Source organism: Loxodonta africana, chromosome 6 (assembly GCF_030014295.1).
Source record: "Loxodonta africana isolate mLoxAfr1 chromosome 6, mLoxAfr1.hap2, whole genome shotgun sequence".
NCBI classification, from domain to species: Eukaryota; Metazoa; Chordata; class Mammalia; order Proboscidea; family Elephantidae; genus Loxodonta; species Loxodonta africana.
The window spans coordinates 40,265,551-40,288,895 of record NC_087347.1 but is presented as its reverse complement, the minus strand read 5'-3'; the positions used below and the strand labels follow the sequence as shown (position 1 = coordinate 40,288,895).

The following is a 23,345-nucleotide window of genomic DNA, read 5'->3' as shown; positions in this document are numbered from 1 at the left end:
GCCTCGGAAGAAAGGCCTGGTGATCTACTTTTGAAAAATCAGCCATTGAAAACCCCATGGAGCACAGTACTACTCTGATACCTGAGGCTGCCGTGAATCCACAGCAATGGGTTTGCTCCAAGGGCAGGGACCACATGTTTCATTTCTGTGCCCCTAGAGCACCTAGCGCTGGTGGCTGCTAAGCAGGTGTGTGCAGATGACTGTTTTAGTGATTTTTTTTTTTTTTTTTTCACATTTGAGATACTAGGACATAGCTCAGCATGCCATGAACCAGCACTGGAAGGCAGACAGATATGTCTTCCCTATTTGTCCGTGTTATGATATAACCATGAGGGCAGGAGAATAGGACACAGGCTTATGGAAGTCACTAACCTCTCAGTGACTTCCTCTCATCAACAAAATGGCAATAGATCATTCATTCACTCATCAAGAAATATTTATTAAATATCTATGTGCCAAGCAGAGAACCGTGGTGGTTCAATGGTGTAAGTGCTTGGCTGCTAACTGAAAGGTCAGTGGTTTGAACCCAGCAGCTGCTCGGCTAGTGAAAGATGCTACAGCCTGCTTCTGTAAAGATTAAAGTCTTGGAAAGCCTGTGGTGCAGTTCTGCTCTGTCCTGTAGAGTCGCTATGAGTCAGAATCAACTTGAACGCAATGGGTTTGGGTTAATGTGCCAAGCACGGTGATAGCATTGGGAATACAGCAATTAGTAAATCATAATCTTTGCCCTCATAGAGTTTAGAGGTGGGCGTGGGTGAGAGGAGACAAGGAAAAGATGGTTATTGGTAATAAAGTTACCACATCTGGAGTACCACCTATGAGCCAGGCACTCTGCTAAGCACTTTACAGATATTTTCTCAGTGAATCCTCATGACAAAAACTTCTGAAGTCACTGGTACTCTTCTCACTTTACAGATGAAGAACCTTGGGCTCAAAGAAGTCCCAAGGTCCCACCTTGGAGGTGGCAGGGAAGGGAATTGAAGCAAGTGTACCCTGCTTTTCTACCTGTGCTCTTTCCTTTTATGCTGTAATGCCTACCCCATGCCTGGGGATGTGATATGGGCATATTATGTGAGCCCACAACATGGGTATTCTACCTAGGCTGGGGAGATCAGGGGATACTCCCTGGAGGAGGTGATGCCTGACCGGATCCTAAAGAAGATGTTACCCAGGCAAAGGGGGAGTGTGTGTCAGAGGTAGTCCAGGCAGAGAGCAGCCTACTCAAAGATAAGGTGAAAGAGTTTGATGCCTTTGAGAACCACAGTAAGGGAACACGGCTGCACTCAATTTCTTTCCCTGTGAATGTTGTCCAAGGAGCCCCAGTGGTATAGTGATTTAGCACCTGGTTTCTAACTGAATGGTTGGTGGTTCAAACCCACCAACCGTTCCACATGAGAAATGTGTGACAGTCTGCTTCCGTAACGATTACAGCCTAGGAAACCCTGTCAGGCAGTCCTACCCTGTCCTATAGGGTCTCTGTGAGTCAGAATCAACTTGAGGGCAGAGGTTTTATGTGTGTGTGTGTGTGTTGTAAGGATAGAGTTAGAAGGGCTGTCCCTGTGACTTGTGGATACAAACCTCCTTCTCAGTGAAGAGATGCCTGAGCAATGCAATTTAATGTGTTTCCTGGCCAGGCGACTTCCACCATCTCCTTAGGGAGAAGGGCTGTCTGTGGGCAGGAAGCAGAACAGACTGAGATTATGGTGACTCTGTGCTGCCCCCACCCACCCTGGCCAGGGCCTCTGTAGTTACATACCCTATGGCCAGAAACCCTCATTTTAATGCCTGAAAGTGGGGCTTGGCCTGGAAAAGTCCAGGTAACACTTTGGATTAAGCTCCTCTCGTCAGTTTACGTGCACTCCTACACAGAACTCTCCCTGAATAGGAGCTTCTCCCCTGTCAATATAGGGCTAGAGGCCAGATTGCCCAATGGAGGCGCGGCTTCAGCAGGGTCCAGAGAAGTCTCTGGAAATCCTGCAAAGCAGAGCGAGAGTTCTCTGTGCTTCACAAGGGTATCTTGAGCCCAGAAGGGACCCTCAGGTTGATTACGCCTAACGTTATTAAGGATGGACCACCCACCAAACCACAGAAATATTCTGATTCCACCAAGGAACTGAAGAGCAGTAATCCTTTTCTGGATTGCAACAACCGTTTTAACGACAGAAACAGATCCACCTCCAGGTACATGGTGCAATAAATGGAAACAGTCCTGCTAACGAGAGCTCAGCTGGCAGCTGACCCCACGCTTTGCCAACCTTGACCAAGGACTCCACCCAGTAACTTCAGCTTGCCGAATAAGCGGGGAAAAACAACCCACAGATTGTCCTCCGCCTTCCACCAAGGTTAAAGAGCAGTTAGGACAACGGTTATTTTGGCAGTTTGTTTTCAAATACGCAATGCTGCCATCCATGATTGTCCAAATACAAGCTTCACTGTGGACGTCCTTTTTTAACAATGCATTTTATCCTCTGATTGAGGAAATCACTTGAGATTTTATAATACATAATCCCGCTTGTTCTGCCTCTCAAATCTGGCACCTTCTCTGAAGCCAGAGATCCCAGAGGGCTGGCATCTCACCCCATGTAACTCCATGTAATTCTCTCATCTAATTACACCGTGTGAGAGTTTGTCGTAAGAAATTCAGTGGGAGCTCCAGGTATGGAAGGGATAAAAAGGAGAAGGGAAATAAACCAAGTAAAGAAGTGAGATTTTTCTAAAAAGGGATGTGGATATTTTTCTATAGTTATAAGTCCTATAGAAAAAAAAAGTTCTGTTTTTTTTTCCTTTTTAGTGGCAGGAGAACATAAACCTTTGGATTAAGAGAGACTCGAGATAATTTAATTCTGTTCTTCTACTTCTGCCCAGATAAATCATCTCAGGGAAGAAAATATATATTAGTTGCCCTTGTCTTTCCTCCTGAAAAGAGCTTCCCTATTCGTCCTTCATAATGGGACCCAGTGCTCACAACTCATCTCAGTTGATTGCAAAGTAGACGGTTGGATTTGATTTACATAATCAAAATTTTTTCCTAGAAGGACATTCCCTGAGAAATGTTAGGTGGGTCAAAATAAAAATTAAACATAAAAGAAGAAGGAAGAAAAACATGTAAATTGGGCACTTAGGTTTTGGAGGACAGCGAAGGGCTCCATGTGATAAAGGAAAATCTGCATGATGTTTTGGGCCCTTTTCCCCCTAGCTTTGTGGCCAAGTATCTTGGCAGTCTCTGTACATTTTTCTGCTGCGCCCCGTTACAGACTCAACTATATGTTTGTAGGTGGTTTGTAGGAACTGACAGTGAGACAATAATACCAACTGAAAATTGTTTGCCGTGGAGTTGACTCTGACTCATGGCCACCTCATATGTGTCAGAGTAGAACTGTGCTGGGTTTTCATTGGCTGATTTTTTTCAGAAGTAAATTGCCAGGCCTTCCTTCCAAGATGCCTCTGAGTGGACTCAAACTGCCCATCTTTCAGTTAGTAGCCACGTGTAGTAACTATATGCCCCACCCAGGAACTCCTGGACAATAATAGCAAACATTTATTGCCCTTATGCCATGCGTCAGGAGATGTGTTAAGAATTTTCATGTTTAACTCCCACAGCGACCTTTTGGGACTGTTACTTCCATTTTACAGATGGGGATATTGAGGCCCTGAGAGATTCATACAGATAGTGATGGTAGAGCTGGGATTTGAAAACAGGTAGTCAATTTTTAGAATCATGTTCAATTTTTCCACTCCACCAAGCTGCCTCCTTATACGTGTGTCAGTCTGCCAAGGAGCTGTCATCAGCCATCCCAGGGCTTAGGTATTTGAACCCTCTCTGATTTCTTTAGATATCCTTGACAAGCCTTTTCCTTTTCTCTTTTTCATTCCCTTCTTTGCCTCTTTCTGCCAAGTGGTCACCTCCGGATTCCGGATTCCGACAGGGCAGTCAAGGAGAGAGAGAGCTTTCTGTGTCTTTAAATACAAAGCTGGAGGCCTGACTCTCAGTCAATAGTCTGTCTGCCTCCCTGTCATCTACCTTCTCCTCACCCCCTCCCCCCAGCCCTTTCAAATTCCCTGCCATTCCCACCACCACCTTCACTCTCCATCTGGAATCGGAAGAAGTGAGGGCTAGTAATAGAGTGTCAGCGGAAGTAATTGATTTCTCACACGGAGAGAATTCTCCTGCCTTTAGTGTCAATGGAGCTGAACCAGAGTCTTGGAGGGTGAGCAAGACGTGTAAACAGACCATGGCTGAGCTGTCAGGGTGAAGCTAGACACCAGAGAGTGAGTGAGAGGGAAAATGGTGGAACAAATAATTGTTTTATTGGAAAGGAAAGGAGTAAATAATATTTCAACCCAGGAATTGGCAGTTTGAAAGAAATAGTTGAGAGCTAGAAGCAGAAGGAATCGTGATGCAGGTTTTAACCCAAGAGTTTTTCTTTGTCTTGGGGTAGGAGGTTTCCTCTCCACGCCCCCCCCATCTCCCATTATCATCATTATTATCATTAAAATAATTACCGTAACAATTACAGTTGATGAGACCTCGGGTTTATGGAGCGCCTTTCATCTAAAAGTTCAAAGTGATTTACGTATGTGTCATCCCTTTGAGAGTGGCAGGAGAATAAGAAAGTATTGTTGTTATTACTTTATTTTTGGTCTTATCTGCTGGGGAAATGAGGCACAAGCAAATACAGCATTTAGTCTAAGCCAAAGGGCTGGCTACTGGGTTAAAGGTTGGGGTCCTGACTCTTCTTCTGGAAGTTTCTACGTGTAGATTCTCCCCCACCCCAAAGCCCTTACCCTTTTGGGCTCCCAGAACTCCTCCCTGGTACTAATGTTTCCTCACATACTGGGTGGGCTGTGCTAGCCACTGTAATATGGTAGCCATCCAGCCAGCTAGCAGCAAACAGTCTGCTTATGGCTGTGGGACAAAGAAAGGCTCTTCAAGGTCTGAGTCACACTGCTCCCATCTTGCCTGAAGACTTCCTGCAACCTGATTGCCTTTCCTGTAGAAGCTGGTGTCCTTTCAAGACATGTTTCTCAAAGGTCTTGTGAGCCTCCAGCCAGGAACACCCAGCATTCAAAAACATCTGCTGTTTCCACACCCAACAAACCTCCACCAGTTCTTTCAGAACTGAAGGGTCATTTCTGTAATGGGAGAGGCAACTGCTTTACTGTGCTCTGTGTGTACTGGGTTGCTTTTGCACGGGGCACAGCCATGGAGCACACTGACGGAGTGGTGGTATGAGAGGCGGAAGCCGTTTCAGCTGACTAGCCACTGAGTGCTATATTCAGAATCTCCACTCTGGCATGGCAGCAGCCCCTTCCTGCCTGAGACATTAGTAGAAGCCCATCACCATGCGTTTTTTGCACAGCAGTGACGAGTTTGCCCCTGGAACTAGAAGGAGCTCCGGGCTCTGTAACCTGAAGCTCTGAGGGAATGAAACCCAAGAACAGGGCCCATCAGCCCTCAAAGTGCCCCCTGCTTGGATTTCTGCATGGACTGTTTTTCAGACAAGTTTTGTGTTTTCCAAGTTTTGTTATGGAGACTGGATGCCAGCAAAGAAGGATAGAAAAATGGCGAGGAGCCGAAATCTCTAGAAAAACAAAGAGGACTTTGCTGATATGGTGATTGAGTCCCTGGTGCCTGAGTACCTCCATTCCCGTTTTTTGGACAGATGGGAGGTTATGACTTGTTCTCACATGGACCCTCTGGGAACCAGGGTTAGGAAGTGTCTGTCCAGGAGGAAACCATTCACCAGGCAGAGTGAAGGACCACTGTTGCACACCACAGCCCAGGCGGATGTGCCCTGATTTTCCCTCAGTGGCTGCCAGTTGCTTTATGCACTTTCCAATCAGCCCTGAGAGGCACAGGGGCCTGGTCCCTGTTCCCATTTATGAGGTGACACAAACTGAGGCATGACAGCTTGACTGACCCAGGTAAGCTTAGGACAATTGAGTCCTATGAGTCTCTGGCACTGCTGGAATTCATGTTCACACCCAAGTACCTGTCTGCTGGAGGCCTTTTTGAGCAGCTGCTGCTGCCTCCAAGGCAGAAACAAATGGAAATAAACTATGGCCCAATCTTAACTTCTTCCTACTCTGGTATCGTTACAAAATACTAGCAAGGGGCCCGTTAAGTGAACTGTAGAAGGTGAGGATTTTATAGATGCATACAGCAGACAGAGGTCCCTGGGTGGCGCAAACAGTTTGTGCTCAACTCCTAGGTTGGCGGCTTGAACCCACCTTCCTGTGGCACTGCAGAAAAAAGGCCTGGCGATCTGCTTCCATAAAGATTACAACCCAGAAAACCCCATGAAGCAGTTCTACTCTTCAACACATGGGGTTCTGATAAGTTGGAATCAACTCAGTGGCAATGAGTACAGAAGACAGAAGGAAGACCCAACAGTCACACTGAAAACAGCCTGCACAAAGCCTTAAATTTCACATTGGTACTGGTTGCCTTGAAAACCCTTTCTTACATAAGCCACTGCATTCCGTCCAAGCCTGTCTCCAGAGGGCCTGCTTGCCCAGGAGCTGAGCAGAGCCAGGGCCCTATAGCCTCAGGAATGAGCCTTGTGGGGAGCCAGGTTGGGCACCAAGAGGGCAAGCGGAGTTCAACCAGAGGGTCAGAGGAGATGTGGTGGGGACTTTGTTGTGTGCCCTTAATTCTCTGGACGTTCATCTCAGTGAGACTCATCAGACAGCCTGTCCGGAGCAGCCTCCTTCCTCACAGTGAGAGGCATTCTTGGCAGCCTCCTCCATGAGGAACAATGAGTTTGTTGGGGCCCTCACCATCATCCCAGGGCTTCTGCGGAAAAACAAGCAACAATTATAAATAGATGTTATTTGTAGTTTCCATTTTCTTGCCTTCAAGGTTTTTTTGGAATAATTCCTCCCGTTCGTTTTGGGTTATTCTCCCCACGAACATCCTTTGCTGGGTGGTCAGATTTCCTCCCTTCTGAAAGACCCTGGTGACCCTGGCTGCAAGGGGGTGGTGAATACCAAACTCAAAATATGAAAGTTTTGTGGTGAGAAGAAACGAAGGAGGAAAATGAAACTTCCAACAGCCGCTCCTAAAAAGGCACCTGGCACTGACGCAAAAACACAAACATAGAGTTTTAGAACTGTATGAGGCCTTGGCGTTAGATAACAAATAATAATGATAGTAGCAGCAATAACAACTGACATCTATTTATTGAGCACCTACTGTGCCAGACACTGTGCTAAGCCATTGATGTAGTTTAACTTAAATTGCTGGGAGGTTGGCTACCTTGTGTCCCAGGGGGAAAAACATCACAAAGTTTAGTAAAGCAAAAAGAAAGTTTTCTTCGGCATATATTCAAAAAGACAAAAGTGGGAAGCGGACAAGCATGCTGCCAGAGCTAACATCTGCCCAAATCCAAGGAAATATTACAGAGTAAGCAAGAATGGGAAAAAGAACAAGCATGCTGCCACAGCCATGTCTGCCTGAGTCCAAGGAACATTACAGAATGAACAAGAATGGGAAAATAGACAAGTGTGCGGCCACAGACATATCTGTCCAAATCCAGAGAATATTACAGAATAAACAAGAAAGGGAGAATGGACAAGCATGCTGCCACAGCCATGTCTGCCCAAGCCCAGAGAATATTACAAAACAAACAATAATGGGAAAACGGACAAGCATGCTGCCACAGCCGTGTCTGCCAGAGTCCAGAGAATGTTACAGAATAGGCAAGAATGGGAAAACAGACCTGCGTGCTGCCCCAGCCATGTCTGCCCTAGTCCGAGGAAGGTTATAGTCATCAGTATATATTAACAATACAAATGGGCAAAACCACTGAAGGCTTCACCTTTTCATGGATTGGCTAGAAACTGGGATCCTACATTTTGAATTACCTTTCTCAACGATCATTGGTACAAGTTTCAGTAACTGACAGTCAGGAGGGTCTTCATTGGTCCAACAAATTTCTCTTCACTAAATGCTAATAGAAAATGATGAGTGGAAAGTCTTTTGTTTTCTGGCTTATGTGAAAGATTCCCTAAAAGATATTTTCCAAGATTATTATACCTGTTGTCTTTATCTCAGGGACCAACTGGTATGTCCTTGTGAGTCCTTGTGAGCCCAGCTTCAGCTGGGTCACATTCTCTATGCTCAAGGACAGGGAATAATGACTCCAGTATTATTTCCTAAATCACTTGTTCTTGGATTTGAACCCAGCCAGGCAGGCCAGTTCCAGAGTGTGGACTCTGAAACACGAGATTGAAATAAAAACCTCAAAAATGAAAGTTACTGAAGGACTGTTGATGGATTTGTGTGGCGTGGGGGAGCGGGGTTTAGAAACAACCCTCTAGCACCAAGGTTTGGGGCATTGATATGGACTAGGGTCACTCTGAGACAGCAACAGGTTTGACCTCTAACTTTGACATCCCATTTTATTCTCACTTGTTTGGTTTCCAGAGTGTCATGTGTATGTGACTCTTCTCTCCCTATAAACTCTAACCTCTAAAGCAGACATCCCTATTTTGTAGAACACTGATAATAAGAATAAAATTAAACCCACTGCCATCGAGTCAATTCTGACTCAATAGGAGCCCTGTAGGACAGAGTAGAACTACCCCATAAAGTTTCCAAGATAGACTCAAACCACTGACCTTTTCTGGTTAGCAGCCCAGCTCTTAACCACCAGGGCCCCAAATACATATAATAAAAATAGCCAATATCTATTAGGCACTTCTAAGGCATCTGGCACCCATTGGGCCTTTATGTACCTTCACAATTCTTCCAACCAACCCACGAGGTGGGGAATACTATTATTTCCATTGTATAGATGAAGAAACTGAGGCTTAGAGGGATTAAGTACCTTGCCTGTAGCCACACCGCTAGTGAGTGCCGGAAATTAAGTGGGTCTGCCAACAAAGCCCATACACTACACTTTTCTATGTATGTGGCACTGTAATAGACAGATATATTTCTGTGCAACAGTGGTTTAAGATTTTTTTGTCATAGATCCCTTCCCTAGGAAATTGTGTATATACACAAACATGGCAAAATTTCTGCATATAATTACAGAGGTCGCCTAACCTACTGAAACTCATGTATGGATCTTACTGGAAATCCATGGACTGAAGAATACGTGCTGTAGATGGTACTTATACAGAGCTTATAAATATACAGGATACAGTTTCCTCACTCTGTGGGGCCATATGTTCACATACGGGTGTGTATGTGCTTATAAAAATACCACACTTAAAAACATTAATATGGTATCCCATCTGAACACTTACAGGCTAGATTTCTAGTGGGTGAGTCTTGAAACCATGAATTCCAAATCAATTCACTGATTCAACTGATGATTTGTTTTATGGATTTTGGCAAGTCCTTTAGGCTTTGTCTAAACAAAATTTAAAAAAAAAAAAAAGAACAAGATTCTATCAAGCGTCTTGTATTCTGTATGTCCATTTTATGAAAACCAGAGGCCAAGAAGTTTCTTTACACCTGGTACTTTCTAATGCTTTTGTGCTGTGGCAATCTAGTATTTTCATTGTTCTCAGATCTCATTCAACAGTGAGACAAAGGAACATGACCCAACTATGTGCTGTCTACAAGAGATATACCTTAGGCACAAAGACATCAACAGGTTGAGAGTGAAAGGTTGGAAAAAAATATGCCATGCAAATAATTATCAAAAGAGAACTGGTGTGGTGATATGAATAACAGTGCTGCAAAGGAGAGGTGAGACTTGTGTGCTCTGGACTGAGACTACCTTGCTCAAAGCCTGGCTCTCACCTTTCCTTGTCATATGACCTTGGGCAGCTCTCTTGACCCCTGAGCCTCAGTTTCTGCATCTGCAGGTGAATGTGAATCTAACAGGGCCTGGTGTGAGGATTCAATGAAATAACATACAAACCCAGGGGCTGGTCTATAGTACATGCTCAATAGATGTGAGCTCTTTCTATTGAAATTAGCAGTTAAAGCCAGTTGGCACCCAGTTGATTCTGACTCCTAGTGACCCTACGTGTATCAGCGTGGAACTATGCTCTCTAGGGTTTTCAATAGCTGATTTTTCAGAACTAGATCACCAGACCTTTCTTCGGAGGCACCTTGGGGTACACTTAAACCTCCAACATTTCAGTTAGAAGCTGAGTGTGCTAACCATTTGTACCACCCAGGGGTGCCATAAAACCAAACCAAACCTGTTGGCATTGAATAGATCCCAACTCAGCAGCACTATGGGACAGAGTAGAACTGCCTCGTGGGGTTTCCAAGGCTGGAATCTTTATGGGAACAGATTGCTAGATCTTTTCTGCCTTGAAGCAACGGGTGGTTTTGAACAACAGACCTTTCAGTTAGCAGCCAAGCACTTAGCTACTGCACCACCGGGGCTTATTGACAGGGACTTCATACTAGCTTCTTATTAGATGGATGGTACTGATGAAAAACAGAAACCCAAAGAAATGAAATTTGATTCTTAAAAACCCTACCCTTCGTAAAGGCAGGGCATGGGTAGTGAGCCCAGAAACAGGCCGCCTAGCTTTGGGCCCGAATTGACCAGAGAACTCAGCATTATATAGACCTACCTGCAGCCTCTTGGCATCTCCGGCAGCTTCTTTGGGGAGTTGGACATGACAGTGTTGTTTTTCCCTCCTATTTTCCCCGCAGGTTTTAATGTAAGGATTAATAAGATAGCATTTGTAGACGCCTTTGAGCTTCCTGGAAGAAAGGCACTCCAGGAGGTGATAAATTCTGTGGCCTGGATAATCTAATCATGAAATATGGAACTTTGAAAGTGTGAGAAAAATCTCAAATCACTTTGACAGCATTTTAATTATAGTTGATTTGTTTGCCGCTAATAGTGAAAATGCTGTCAGCGTGATTTGAGATGTTTCTTCCCCTCAAAATGTTATATTTCATGTTTTTGAGTCACGAGCCAACATTTTGCTTTCCAGATACAACCAGAATAGCTCAGTGGATGTGTTGCAACACAAAGGCAGTGGGTATAAAATGGGCCAAACATGTCAAACCCTCCGGGAATAGTCGACTGAGAAAGCAATTTCTTATCAGATAGCCCCAGTGTCAATTTCTTCATTCAGTTATTCACTCAGAATAAGTAGCGAGCCCTACTATGTGCCCGGGCACCAAGTAATATTATAAATTCAGAAGTGGAAAGGCAAAGCCCTTGCCCTCATGATGCTTACCATCTAGTGCAGGAAACAGATTATGAACAAATAAACAAGTATATCAGTATGACCCAGGGACAGATTACCCAATAAGCAAGGTACGCACGGGCTTACTCCTGCTTACTTACTAATCTGTAGTGCACAGTTTCACGTGGGTGAAACTGTGCACTGCAGATTAGCAAGTAAACACAATTAAGCCTGTGTGTACTTTGCTTACTGGTTAATTTGCCCCTGGCAAAACCTTTACAGATGATGATAATAGCTGCAAAGGAAATAACAGGATGGTGAGATAGAGAATAAAGGCTTGGGATCTGAGATAGGATGGTCAGGGAAGGCATCTCTGAGGCCATGAAATTGCACTTAGGCCTGAAAGTTGTGAAGGAACCAGCCTTGGAAAAAGTTAGAGTATTGCAGTCAGGTGCAATGATTAAGTGCTCAGCTGCTAACTGAAAGATTGATGATTCAAACCACATACCGGCACTGCATGAGAAAGACCTGGTGATCTGTAAAGATTACAGCCAAGAAAAGCCTGTGGGGCGCTTCTACTCTGTCACATGGGGTTGCTGTGATTCAGAATCGACTCGACGGCACCCAGCAACAACAACATTGCAGGCAGAGGGAACAGCAAGTGCAAAGACTTGGAGGCTGGAAGGAGCGTGGCATGTACACAATGTAATGGCTTCAATATTTTATGGTGCATTGCCTGGTTGGCAAGAGTAATGACACCAGGACTTGGCCACGTGTGTTCTGATTCGTAAATCCAAATTCCATGGGATGGGTAACCTAAAACCCAGTTACCATTGAGTGGATTTTGAGTCATGGCAACCTCATGTGTGTCAGAGTAGAACAGTGCTCCATAGAGTTTTCAATGGCTGATTATCTTCCAAGGCACCTCTAGGTGGACTCGAACCTCCAACCTTTTAGCAGCCGAGTGTGTTAACCATTTGCACTGGCCCAGCTCTCTTACTCAGCATCTAAGTACTCTATGATATAGAAACCACTGGACAAGCAGTTCTATGTGACATCCACAAAGGTAGGCTCTGGAGGAGCTAGACATTTCTCCCCCTGGTGAAGGGCCTGGGCTTGGTGAGTCTTCTAGCACTAGTTCTTTTGGTTACCCTGGCCTTTGGTACCCTGCTGGGAAGTATAAGCCTGAATAGAGTTATGGAAACTAGAAAATCTCTTTTCATGTTTGCCTAGTGATGAGAAGAAGAGATGAGATTGTTGCTTTTTCATCTCTCTCCCGTGGACTCTTAAAATTAATTCCACCGTCAAGGTTCCCACGCCCCAAATGTGGGTTTGGGGAGAGAAATTAAGACTTTGAAGTTGAGAGAGAAAGTATAGAAGACGTTCTCTAGACAAATGTGCAACATGCAGATGTCGGAATCTGTGAAGAGAAAGGTAAAAAAGGCACCTGGGGAACAATTTTAAAGAGAAAAAAGAACTGAAGAGAAGAGATGGCTACTTCAGCTCAGAAAAAAATAAAATAATAAGAGGTAGTGTTAAAGCTTTGAAAGGAATTTTTTCATTTGAGAGAGATTATGAATAATGAAATGCAAACACAATAGTTAATATGTCTGTTAGCAGGTTTATGTTTCCATCCGGAAAATGAATAATTTTTTTTTTTTTTAAGGAGGGCAGCTTTTCAGGTTATCCTACTTGACTATCGTTGGGGTGGACGCTGAGTTTGTATCCCAGATTCCTTCATCAAACAAACACTGAAGATTAGATCCTAGATGCAAAGCCATATTTATTCTAAGGCCACAAATTTCCTAAGCCTCTTCCTAGCTCTTCACAAATTAACCTGACAACACTGAAATTTCTAAGGAGATTTACTTCAGCTGTAGCAAATCCCTAATAACAAAAATTTCCCCAAATGAGTCAGTCACACAGGAGGTAAATGAGACATTCTGTATGAAGTCAGCATGTCACTGGAGTGTACCCTTTGTACAAAAAGCCCAGCCGGGAGATCATGTGGTTAAGTGCGGCTGGTCCACAAGGCAGAACCAGGGCATGGAGGGGGATTTCAGCCTGCCAGTTAGAACTCTGGGTCACTGTCCCCTAAAGCAAACCTGATAGGAAAATCCAGCTTTTCTAAGAAGTCCAAGTAAAGGCAGATTATTTACTTCACAAAAGGATTCACCAGAGCAGTCTTTTAAATAACAAGCTCTGAGAGAAAATTTTTAATAAGATTGATTATATGAAACTTGGAAAAAAATGCATCCTTTCACTATATGTGTTTGTAGATATGTAAGGATGTATTTGCAGCTGGCCTCATTACAAAAAAGGATTTGAGGCAGTGGCACAATGGTTATGTGCTCAGCTGATAACAGAAAGGTCCTTGGTTCAAACCCACCAACCACACCCCAGGAGAAAAGGCCTGGCGATCTGGTCCTGTAAAGATTACAGCCTAGGAAACCCTGTGGAGCAGTTCTACTCTGTCCTATAGGGTCTCTATGAGTCAGTATCTTAGTTATCTTATGCTGTTATAACAGAAATATCACAAGTGGATGGCTTTAACAAAAAGAAATTTATTCCCTCACAATCTAGTAGGCTAGAAGTCCAAATTCAGGGTGCCAGCTCCAGGGGAAGCCTTTCTCTCTCTGCCAGCTCTGGAGGAAGGTCCTTGTCATCAATCATCTCTGGTCTAGGAGCTTCTCAGTGCAGGGACCCCAGGTTCAAAGGACGCACTCTGCTCCTGGCACTACTTTCTTGGTGATATAAGGTCCTTACGTCTCTTTCTTAGCTTCTCTCTTTTGTATCTCAAAAGAGATTGACTGAAAACACAACCTAATCTTGTAGATTAAGTCCTGCCTCATTAACATGACTACCACTAATCCCACCTCATTAACATTGTATAAGATATACAACACATAGGAAAGTCATATCAGATGGCAAAATGGTGGACAATTACACAATACTGGGAATCATGGACTAACCAAGTTGACACATATTCTGGGGGGACACAATTCAATCCATGACAGTCAGAATCGACTTAATGGCACACAACAACATCTACTGAGTACACTGAGGCAGGCTTGTAGATGGGTGTAGTTGGGACATAGGTCGGGTAGCCTCATTGCTGATTCTGTTGTCCCCTAAATTTCTCTGTGGGCAATTAGGCAACCAGATAAAATGCTCCCACTTCTGATGAAGAAGCTAGAGGGATACCAGAGCTTTTCTTTGTCCTTCCTGAGTTTCCTAAAGAAACTGGTAATACAAGGACTGGAGCTACCTGGTGATCTTTAAAAAAAAAAAAAAAATTTTTTTTTTTTAAATGTTCATTGAGCGTGCTTTGAGGACTGTGTCTTAATCTTCACTCTGACTTTTTGAGATGGATGATGGCAGTGATGATGATGATGGTGAGCTTACTTCACCAGCTAAATCATGAGAGCTGAATTCTTTTTCTTGGCTCTTCTCCTTTAAAACATATTTTAATAGAAGCACTATTACTTTATACATTTTGGTTTATTAAATAAATGCAGGCTTATCATAAACAGTTCAGATAACAGAAAAGAAGAAAGTAAAAATTACCAGTTTTTCCATCAGCCAAACACCACTGTTAATATTTTAGTGTAGAGTTTTTCAGGCTTTTTTCTGTACATACATGCGAGAAAAACACACACACATACACACATATATGCTTGGATACATATGTGTGTGTATGTGCATGTTTATGTATATGTTGGTTGTTGTTGTTAGGTGCCGTTGAGCCGATTTTGACTCATAGAGATCTCCTTCTGTAAAGACTACAGCCTAGAAAGCATTATACAGGGAAGCTCTCTCTGTCACCTGGGGTGGCTATGACATATACATACACAAAATTTTTAATCTGCTTTTTTTAATCTAATAGTATATCATGGACTTTTTTAATTAAAAAGTATAGACCTGTGGCACTATTTATTATAAATACAGAGTATTCTATTTTCTAAATACACCAAAATTTATTCATCTAGCCCTCTATTGTTGGACATTTAGACATTGTGCTATTATAAAGAAAACATCTTTTTATTTTTTTATATGCTTTTATAAACAAAGATGTGGATACATCTTTGCAAAATTGTCCGATTATTTTCATAGGAAAAATTCCTAGAAGTAGGATTGCTGGATTAAAGGGTATGTGCGTATTAGCTTTGTCACCTTTTGCCAAATGCCCTCCAAGGTGTTTGGACAGGTTTACACCGCTGTATATCCTGTGCCTCCACTCACTCAGCCTGTCTCCAAGGACAAGTCACTTCTGCTGCCCATGGCCCAGCCTCCTCCCCTCTGAAATAGGCATGAAGTCTCTGGGTGGTACAGATGGCTAATGTGCTGGGCTGCTAACCAAAAGGTTGGAGATTCCAGTCCATCTATAGGTGCCTTGGAAGAAATGCCTGGCAATCTACTTCTAAAAAATCAGCCATTGAAAACCCTATGGAGCACAGTTCTACTCTGACACACATGGGGTGGTTATGAGTCAGAATCGACTCAATGGCAAGTGGTTATAATACTCTGAAAAACAGTTAACATTTATTAGGCACGCACTATGTGCCAGGCTGTGTGATAAACTTTTATATAGATTAGATTTTATTTACATAATTTAATTCTCACAACACTCTATGAGAAAGGTTCGAATACCCCCAGTTTACTCTTATTACCCCATTTCTGAGGCTAAGAAATTTTAAGTAACTTGCCTTAGGGCACCCAGCTAGCAAGTGGCCGAGCTGGGATCTAAACTCAGCTTTAATTTAGAATTGGGGCTCATCTACCCAGGGCCATGAATTCCCTATCCCAGGTGAATTTGATAAAGTTTGATCAATGACTATAGGTGACAGTGCCTCTCAACCTTTGAGTGTGTTGTTAGGGCATCACCATTACTCAGTAGGGAGTGATCGGACAGTCATGATCACCTCATGTGGAAATTGCAAGGAGGGGTTTTTCCAGAAGGTTCAGGGTTTTGTTTTGTTTTGAGAATGAGCTAAGTTTCTTTGCACTTTTGTTTTGAAATTGAGGAGGCACATGATTGAAAGTCAGCAGCATCGCCCACACTGAAATCACAGACCTCAACAGATTCCCCTACCCCCGCTGCCTTTCGCCATCTCTGACCATCTCTCTGGAGCTCCTGGGGGAAAGCACTGCCAATCTCATCTTGCCCAGACTCTAACCAGCTTCAGCGCTTCTTTTGACTGTAGGATTCCAGCCCTCTGGGGTCTAAGAATGAACTCATGCTGGTCCGCTCCTTATACTTCCACGCAGGCCTATTTATTTGGAAGTGGCTGAGCAGTCTGAAATATGGCTCCCGGGGGCTGAAGTGAGGCCTCAGGCCACTGCAGCTTAAACAAGCCATTTCTCCTGCAGGCAGCCAGCTCCCACAGCCCCTGTGTGTATAACAGGACCAGGCGGGCAGCATCCGAGAGAGGGTAGCACTTCTAACCTCTCTCTTTACCCTTAATAAAAAGATTTGTTGCATGTTGTTTTAACAGGTTGATGCAAAATAAATAAACAGAGAGGGAGGGAGAGGGAGATGAATGGTTTTCAGTAAATAATGTTACTGTGGCCAGCACTTTGGAGGGAGCTGTTGGGGAAGAAGTTTCCCACCTAAGCAGTTGTGACAGGAGTATTAACGGGGGGCTGAGAAGGGGAACACAAACACAGCACCATGAAGATTGCCAGAGCACACACCAAGGCTGAGAAACGTGTGTCTGTGGAGATAAAATGGCGCATTCTGTGTGTGTCATCCCATGTACCTAGCCAGGGATGTCTTCAAGGTGGCCGGCGCACCCTCAGCCAATTCGACTTTATGAAATGAATACAGACCTCAGCTTAGGGAGGCAGCCTGCTCTGCCTCTTGCTGAGGCTAATAGTTATGTGCTCAGAGATGCTGGGTCCCTGGGGATTCACCCCCTGCTTTTGGAGAAAGGTTTTTATTGCCTTATCTAATATGCTGATTCCTTTTAAAAACGTGTTGTTGACTAGACCCTGCTGATGTGAATTTTGCAGAGTCATCTCAGGGAGGTGGCCCACAGATTGAGGAGTCATTGTCACTAAGAAAGAAAGATAAGAGAGAAAATTGAAAGGGGGGAGGGCAGGACAATAAAGGAGTATCTCCAAAACTCCCCTGTGTGCCTGGCACCATGCCGTGCCAAGCACCTTACATACATTTTATCATCCATTCTCAATCCCAACCCTCATCTTATCCTCATTTTACAGATGAAACAATTGAGGCACAAAGGCGTTAAGAAGCTTGTAAGAACACAGAGCTAAAAAGGAGAGACTGAGATTTATTATAAAGATCATGTTAAAAATAAAAATGGTGCTACTGAAGGAAGAAAAATGTTTTTTTTTTTTTTTGAGATCTTTGATAGAATGATGCTACTGCTCTTATGTGGGCAAGAGATAAGGCCTTAAAATCTAGCTAACATACGTCCTGTGGCTTTAATAAAGCAATTCTACTTCTTGTGTCTATTTTTGCCAGTCTGTACAAGCAAACCTGAAGTGCCCTTTGTTTATCAATCCGAAACACCTGAATATCTGTACCTGAATGGAGAGAACAGCAGCTAGAGTGAGACTATAGTCATTTTCATCTCCTTGTTAGTTGCCATGAGTTGATTCCAACTCATGGTGACCCCATGTGTGCAAAGCAGAACTGCTCCATATGGTGTTCAAGGCTGTGACCTTTCGGCAGCAGATCGCCAGGCCTGTCTTCTGAGTGCCTCTGGGTGGGTTTGAATCTCCTACCTTGCAGGCAATACTCAAGCACTTAAACATTTGGGCCACCCAGGGACACCTATTTAAGAGTGATCTTTTCTCATATGTGTCCCTTTGTGCCACCCTCTAGATATGACTTCATTGAAATTCGGGATGGGGACAGTGAATCTGCAGACCTCCTGGGAAAGCATTGTGGGAACATCGCCCCACCTACCATCATCTCCTCTGGCTCTGTACTCTACATCAAGTTCACCTCTGACTATGCCCGGCAAGGGGCAGGCTTCTCCCTGCGTTACGAGATCTTCAAGACAGGTCAGTGTGGTCATGAGTAAAGACCTGGGAGGAGGGCATCTTAGAGGAGAAGATGGGACATGGCCATCTGTGTGTGGCCATAATGTGCTATGTAAGGGAAAGGTGGGCAATAGGATCCAGGGGGCTTAGACATGTGATTGAGTTGATTACAAGTTATAAGGCTCCAATAGGGCAGAGTAGAACGGCCCCCTAGTGTTTCCTAGGCTGTAATCTTTGTGGGAGCAGATCGTCAGGTCCTTCTCCTTTGGAGCCGCTGGTGGGTTCAAACTGCCAATCTTTCAGCTAGCAGCTGAGTGCTTAAGCATTGCACCACCAGGGCTCCTAGACACATGGTAAGGGTTACAATTTTATCAAGCTAGAGCAAGGCAGTGGAGGCAAGAGAAGGTCAAGGTGAACCTAGAGATACCAGGAGATGCAAAGCCAGTTTAGGTTATCAACCAACTTGAGAGGTCAAGTTGCAGGTTAGTGCTGGCCAGCATGGTTTGTGGCAACGGCAGAGCAGGGGCACCAAATAAATAAGAAAAAAAAAGACCTTTTGGGAAGACTTTGATTTTTGTATGCTTTTAAAAATCAAAATAATCCTCCTAAGAAAAAGCAAAACTTGGTCGAACTTTCTCACAATTACTATATGGTTGAATGTTGCTTTTATTTCAGATTACATGGGATTGAGAGGCATAATCTTGTCAGTGTTTAGAGTCTCTAAAGATTTTACTGTGACCCCTGAAATGGGGTCATGCTTTACCTTTTAAATTTAAATACGGCTCCTAGAAAATCCCCCTTGATGATCCACGTTTCCCATCTCTGTCCACTGAATCCCTGCTTCCTAAACCCAAAGGAAGCTGACTCCCGGATAAGCAATCAAAAAGGGAGCAGAAAGAGGGGCAGAAACTGTTGTACTTCTTTTAAGCTGTCTGCTTGATTTCCATCATAAAAAACAAAACCAGTCGGTTCCAACTCCTGGCGACCCCTCCTGTGCACGTCAGGGTAGAGCTGTGCCCCACAGGGTTTTCAGTGGCTGATTTGGTGGAAGAAGGTCACCAGGCCTTTCTTCCAAGGTGCTTCTGGATAGACTCGAACCTCCAACCTTTTTTTTTTTAAATAATCATTTTTTTTAATTATACTTTAGATGAAGTTTTACAGAACAAACTAGTTTCTCATTAAACAGTTAGTACACATGTTGTTTTACGACATTGGTTAACAACCCCACAACATGTCAACACTCTACCTTCTCAACTTTGCAAACCTCCAGCTTTTACTTAGCTGCTGAGCATGTTAACAGTTTCCAGTATGTCCCCCTTAAACTACCATAGACCCTGAGAATAGGGCCAGTGCTTATTTCGTGATTGGTGTAGAGAATTTTACTCACTCCCCTCCCTGGTACAAGACGCTGGTTCTGCATCTATACTTGAGTATTCCAAATAGTGTGTCTTTCTCTGCCTCTAATATGCGTGGAGCTTATTATCTCAAGGCTAAATGAAGCTTGTCCTCCAATTCCCTGCTCCCCCGCCTCAGAGGCTTACAATCCATCTGTAAGTGTGTTTCCCCTCTGCCTAAGTTTTACAACTCAAGGATGGAGTTCTGGTTAAAAGGGAGGCTGTCAGCCTTGTCATCAAGAGGCCCAAGACTGGCGCCTGTTGAGTTCAGTGTGAGGGAAACTTCATATATATTTTCTTTTTCACTAAACAATTCTTGAAAGGAAGTGGTAGCTGCTGAAAGCACTTTTTATATCCATGCTGTCTAAATATTTGTTGGATTTGTCTGCCTGGGAACAAGAACGTACAATCAAATGAAGGGGCAGAGACAGAGGAAACTGTGTGAAGCCAGAGAGGGAGCTCCTGCTGTCACAGGGGACCAGCCCCAAGAAGGTCCGTCTGCCACAGGACTGAGCAGTCTGGGTTGCTGTGCTCCTCACTACAAAGAGGCTACAGAGATTGACAGAATCTGCGTGACACTCGGTGGTTTGGGGCTGTTGTGAGGCTCCTGAGTAGCTCTGTCTACGTTCCCTTGAGTCGGGTACAAGCCGCAGGTCATTGCCACAAGCACTGATGGAACACTTACTATACCATCCTCAACTGAGGAGGTGGTGGGGAGAGAGAAGAGAAAAAAGAGTTAATACAGGGTTTGTCTTGCTCTAGTGGGAGAGACAGAGGGCAGTGGTGGTCCAGTGGTGGAATTCTCCCCTTCCATGAGGGAGGCGTTGGTTTGATTCCCAGCCAGCATGCCTCATGCACAGCCATCACCCATCTGCCACTGGAGGCTTTTGTGCTGCTATGATACTGAAGAGGTTTTAGCAGCGCTTCCGGTTCCAGACTAAGATGGACTAGAAAGAAAGGCCTGGTCCGGTAAAACTAGATGGTGCCCAGCTACCACTACTGACTGCTCTGACAGGGATCACAATAGAGGGTCCCAGACAGAGCTGGAGAAAAATGTGGAACAAAATTCTAACTCAAAAACAAAGACCAGACTTGCTGGCCTGACAGAGACTGGAGAAACCCTGAGAGTATGGCCCCTGGACACCTCAGCTTAGTAATGAGGTCACTCCTGAGGTTCACCATTCAGCCAAAGATTGAACAGGCTCATGGAACAAAACAAGACTAAAGGGGCACACCAGCCCTGGGGCAGGGACCCGAAGGCAGGAGGGAACAGGAAAGCTGGTAATAGGGATCCCAGGGTTGAGAAGGGAGAGTGTTGACATGCCGTGGCGTTGTTAACCAATGTCATGGAACAATGTGTGTACTAACTATTTGATGAGAAACTAGTTTGTTCTGTAAACCTTCATCTAAAGTACAATTCAGGAAAAAAAAGAAAGACCTGTTGATCTGCTTTCAAAAACCAGCCACTGGAAACCTTAGAGATCACAACCGTCTGATCCACAACCCACCATGGGGATGGCACAGGACCGGGCAGCGTTTTGTCCCAGTGTGCATGGGGTTACCATGAGTTGGGGGCTGACGTAGTTCCAGCTTACAGGAGCAGTGGGAGAGGCAGATGTGTAGCCCCCCGGCATATACAGATGTGCAGGAGATGTTGTTGGATGAGTAGGTATGGAAAAATTGAATAGAAAGCTATAACATAGGCAGAATGAGCTAAGCACTAGGTAAAGGTCAGATTAACATGCTGTGGTTAGGAAAATGATGGCGTGGTCAAGTGTCTTGACAAGGTGAGGAGCAGGGTGATCTGGAGCATCTACTGGACAGCAAGGTAGTAGGTCCCTAGTGCAAATGCCGTCACTCAGACTTCCTGTTCTGACCTGGAGGGAACACAGCTCCAAGTAGAACCTTACCGGGAACCAGCCAACAGAAGTCAGAGCAAAGGTGAGCAGGACATCGAAGCTCACCTTTGATTTCATTCCTCCCATCTTAGTATTTTATAAGGGATGATGCTGCCTTCTCCAGAAAGCCACAGAAAAAGTGAATGTTAACTCTCTCTATCATGCAAATTTAAACAGCAAATAGTAAAAGGAAGTCATCATTCAGCATTGCTGTCTTGAGGACAGGCGGAAGCAGGATTTCAAAGAAGCAGCAAGTCTATGGACTGCCAAAAACAATAGCGGTTAGTCAAGGAAGGTAGTTTGGGCACGGAGAAAGGGGCAGCCTTCTTTAGTGGCTGCGATGGTCCACAGAAGAAAGATTGCTGTAGTGAGAGACAACCCTGCCAACAAGACCCACACTACTGAGGAAAGTGAGAATGAAGGCCCTACTGGCCTTCTCAGGGTCAGGCACACCCACCACAATGCCCATCGAGAACACCAGCTCTCAGCATGAAAGTCAAACCTACGTGAAACATAGAGATAACATCAAAAAACTAAAACCCATTGCCATCAAGTCAATTCTGACTCATAGCGACCCTATAGGACAGAGTAGAACTGTCCAAGGAGCACCTAGTGGATTTGAACTGCTGACCTTTTGGTTAGCAGCTGTAGCTCTTAACTAGTAAGACACCAGGGTTTCCTGTAGATACAGAGGGGTACAGAATTCTCAGCTGAGAAGAAGATGAACACTCTGCCAGGTGCCGTGTCTTGCACCCGTATTTCCATTGTTGGAGTCCTGAGAGAATATACACAACGTTTACGTCATCCACAGAACATGAAAGAAATACGTGAATACACTGAAGAAATCCAAACGAACACAGCTATGTTTGCTAGTCAGGTTCTTATAGAGAAAGAAGGGGGAAACTGTAAACACAGATACGCAAATAACTATACAGCAGGCTCTGGAAGCCTGCGACAGCACATTGCCCTAGCAAGGCCCTCCTGAAGAATGATTCTGAAAGACTGACTTACAATTAGGGTACAGACAGCAGGCACATAGCTGGAATGGGAGCTTCATGTCTCCCTTAAATGAAGCGATTTATGTAGAGTCCCTCGGTGGTGCAAATGGTTAAGCACTGGGCTGCTAACCAAAAGGTTGACAGTTGGCAGTTTGAACCCACCCAGAGGCACTTCAGAAGACAGGCCTGGTGGTTTACTTCCAAAAGGTCACAGCCTTGAAAACCCTAGGGAGCACAGTTCTCTTCTGAAACACATGGGGTTGCCATGAGTGGAAATCGACTCAACGGTAACCGTTTTTTTTTTTTTCTGTATTGTTTTTCTAGACAACTATCCACATATTAAAAGGTAAACCAAAACAATTTGCAGGCTTAAAAGATCTCAAATCACCAAATCACGAGCAAAACAGGGAAAGGAATTTTTAAATAACTTGAAAGGTAACATTGGAAAATGAAACGGTGGAAAATGTGTTTCTTTTCTGATGCTCCTTTGACCCTAGTTCAAGATCAAGTTTTCTCTCCTGGTGCCCAGTGGCTTTTCTGAAACTGAAACTTCTGGGGTCATTCACAGATACAGAAAAGCTGGAGTGCCCCCAAGCCCTCCCCTTTCCCTACTCCCTGAACAAGGAACTGAAATAACGTTTTGTGGTCAGACCTGACTCAGACCAGGAGAAATCCATTTTTTTAAATATCTTTATGCATGTAGTTTCTTCTGCTTGCAGAGTTATGTTACAATTTACAGTCAAAAAACATGGGGTGGGCATTTTCCATCCCGGAGTCATTTGGTATGAAATCATTCACTGCAACAGAGCTCTCCCCACTCCCCACCACCCTGCCCCGTGGACAATCTTAGCATCGAGTGGACTTGAATGTTTGTTGACTGCGTTGTTTTTTAACCTTTGATTCTTTTAACACATTGCCCAAAAGGATCT

The 23,345-nt window shown here is 44.3% G+C and overlaps 1 protein-coding gene across 6 annotated transcripts in view; it reads left to right on the top strand.

The window, feature by feature from the left end:
* The window catches only part of NRP2 (neuropilin 2), a 130,403-nt gene that overhangs the window by 22,464 nt on the left and 84,594 nt on the right, over window positions 1-23,345 (top strand). For all 6 annotated transcript variants that reach the window (XM_010602342.3, XM_010602347.3, XM_010602349.3 and 3 more), the window contains exon 3: window positions 17,966-18,147. In XM_010602342.3, coding sequence (XP_010600644.1) covers window positions 17,966-18,147 — 182 coding nt within the window. The remainder of the gene's footprint in view (window positions 1-17,965; window positions 18,148-23,345) is intronic.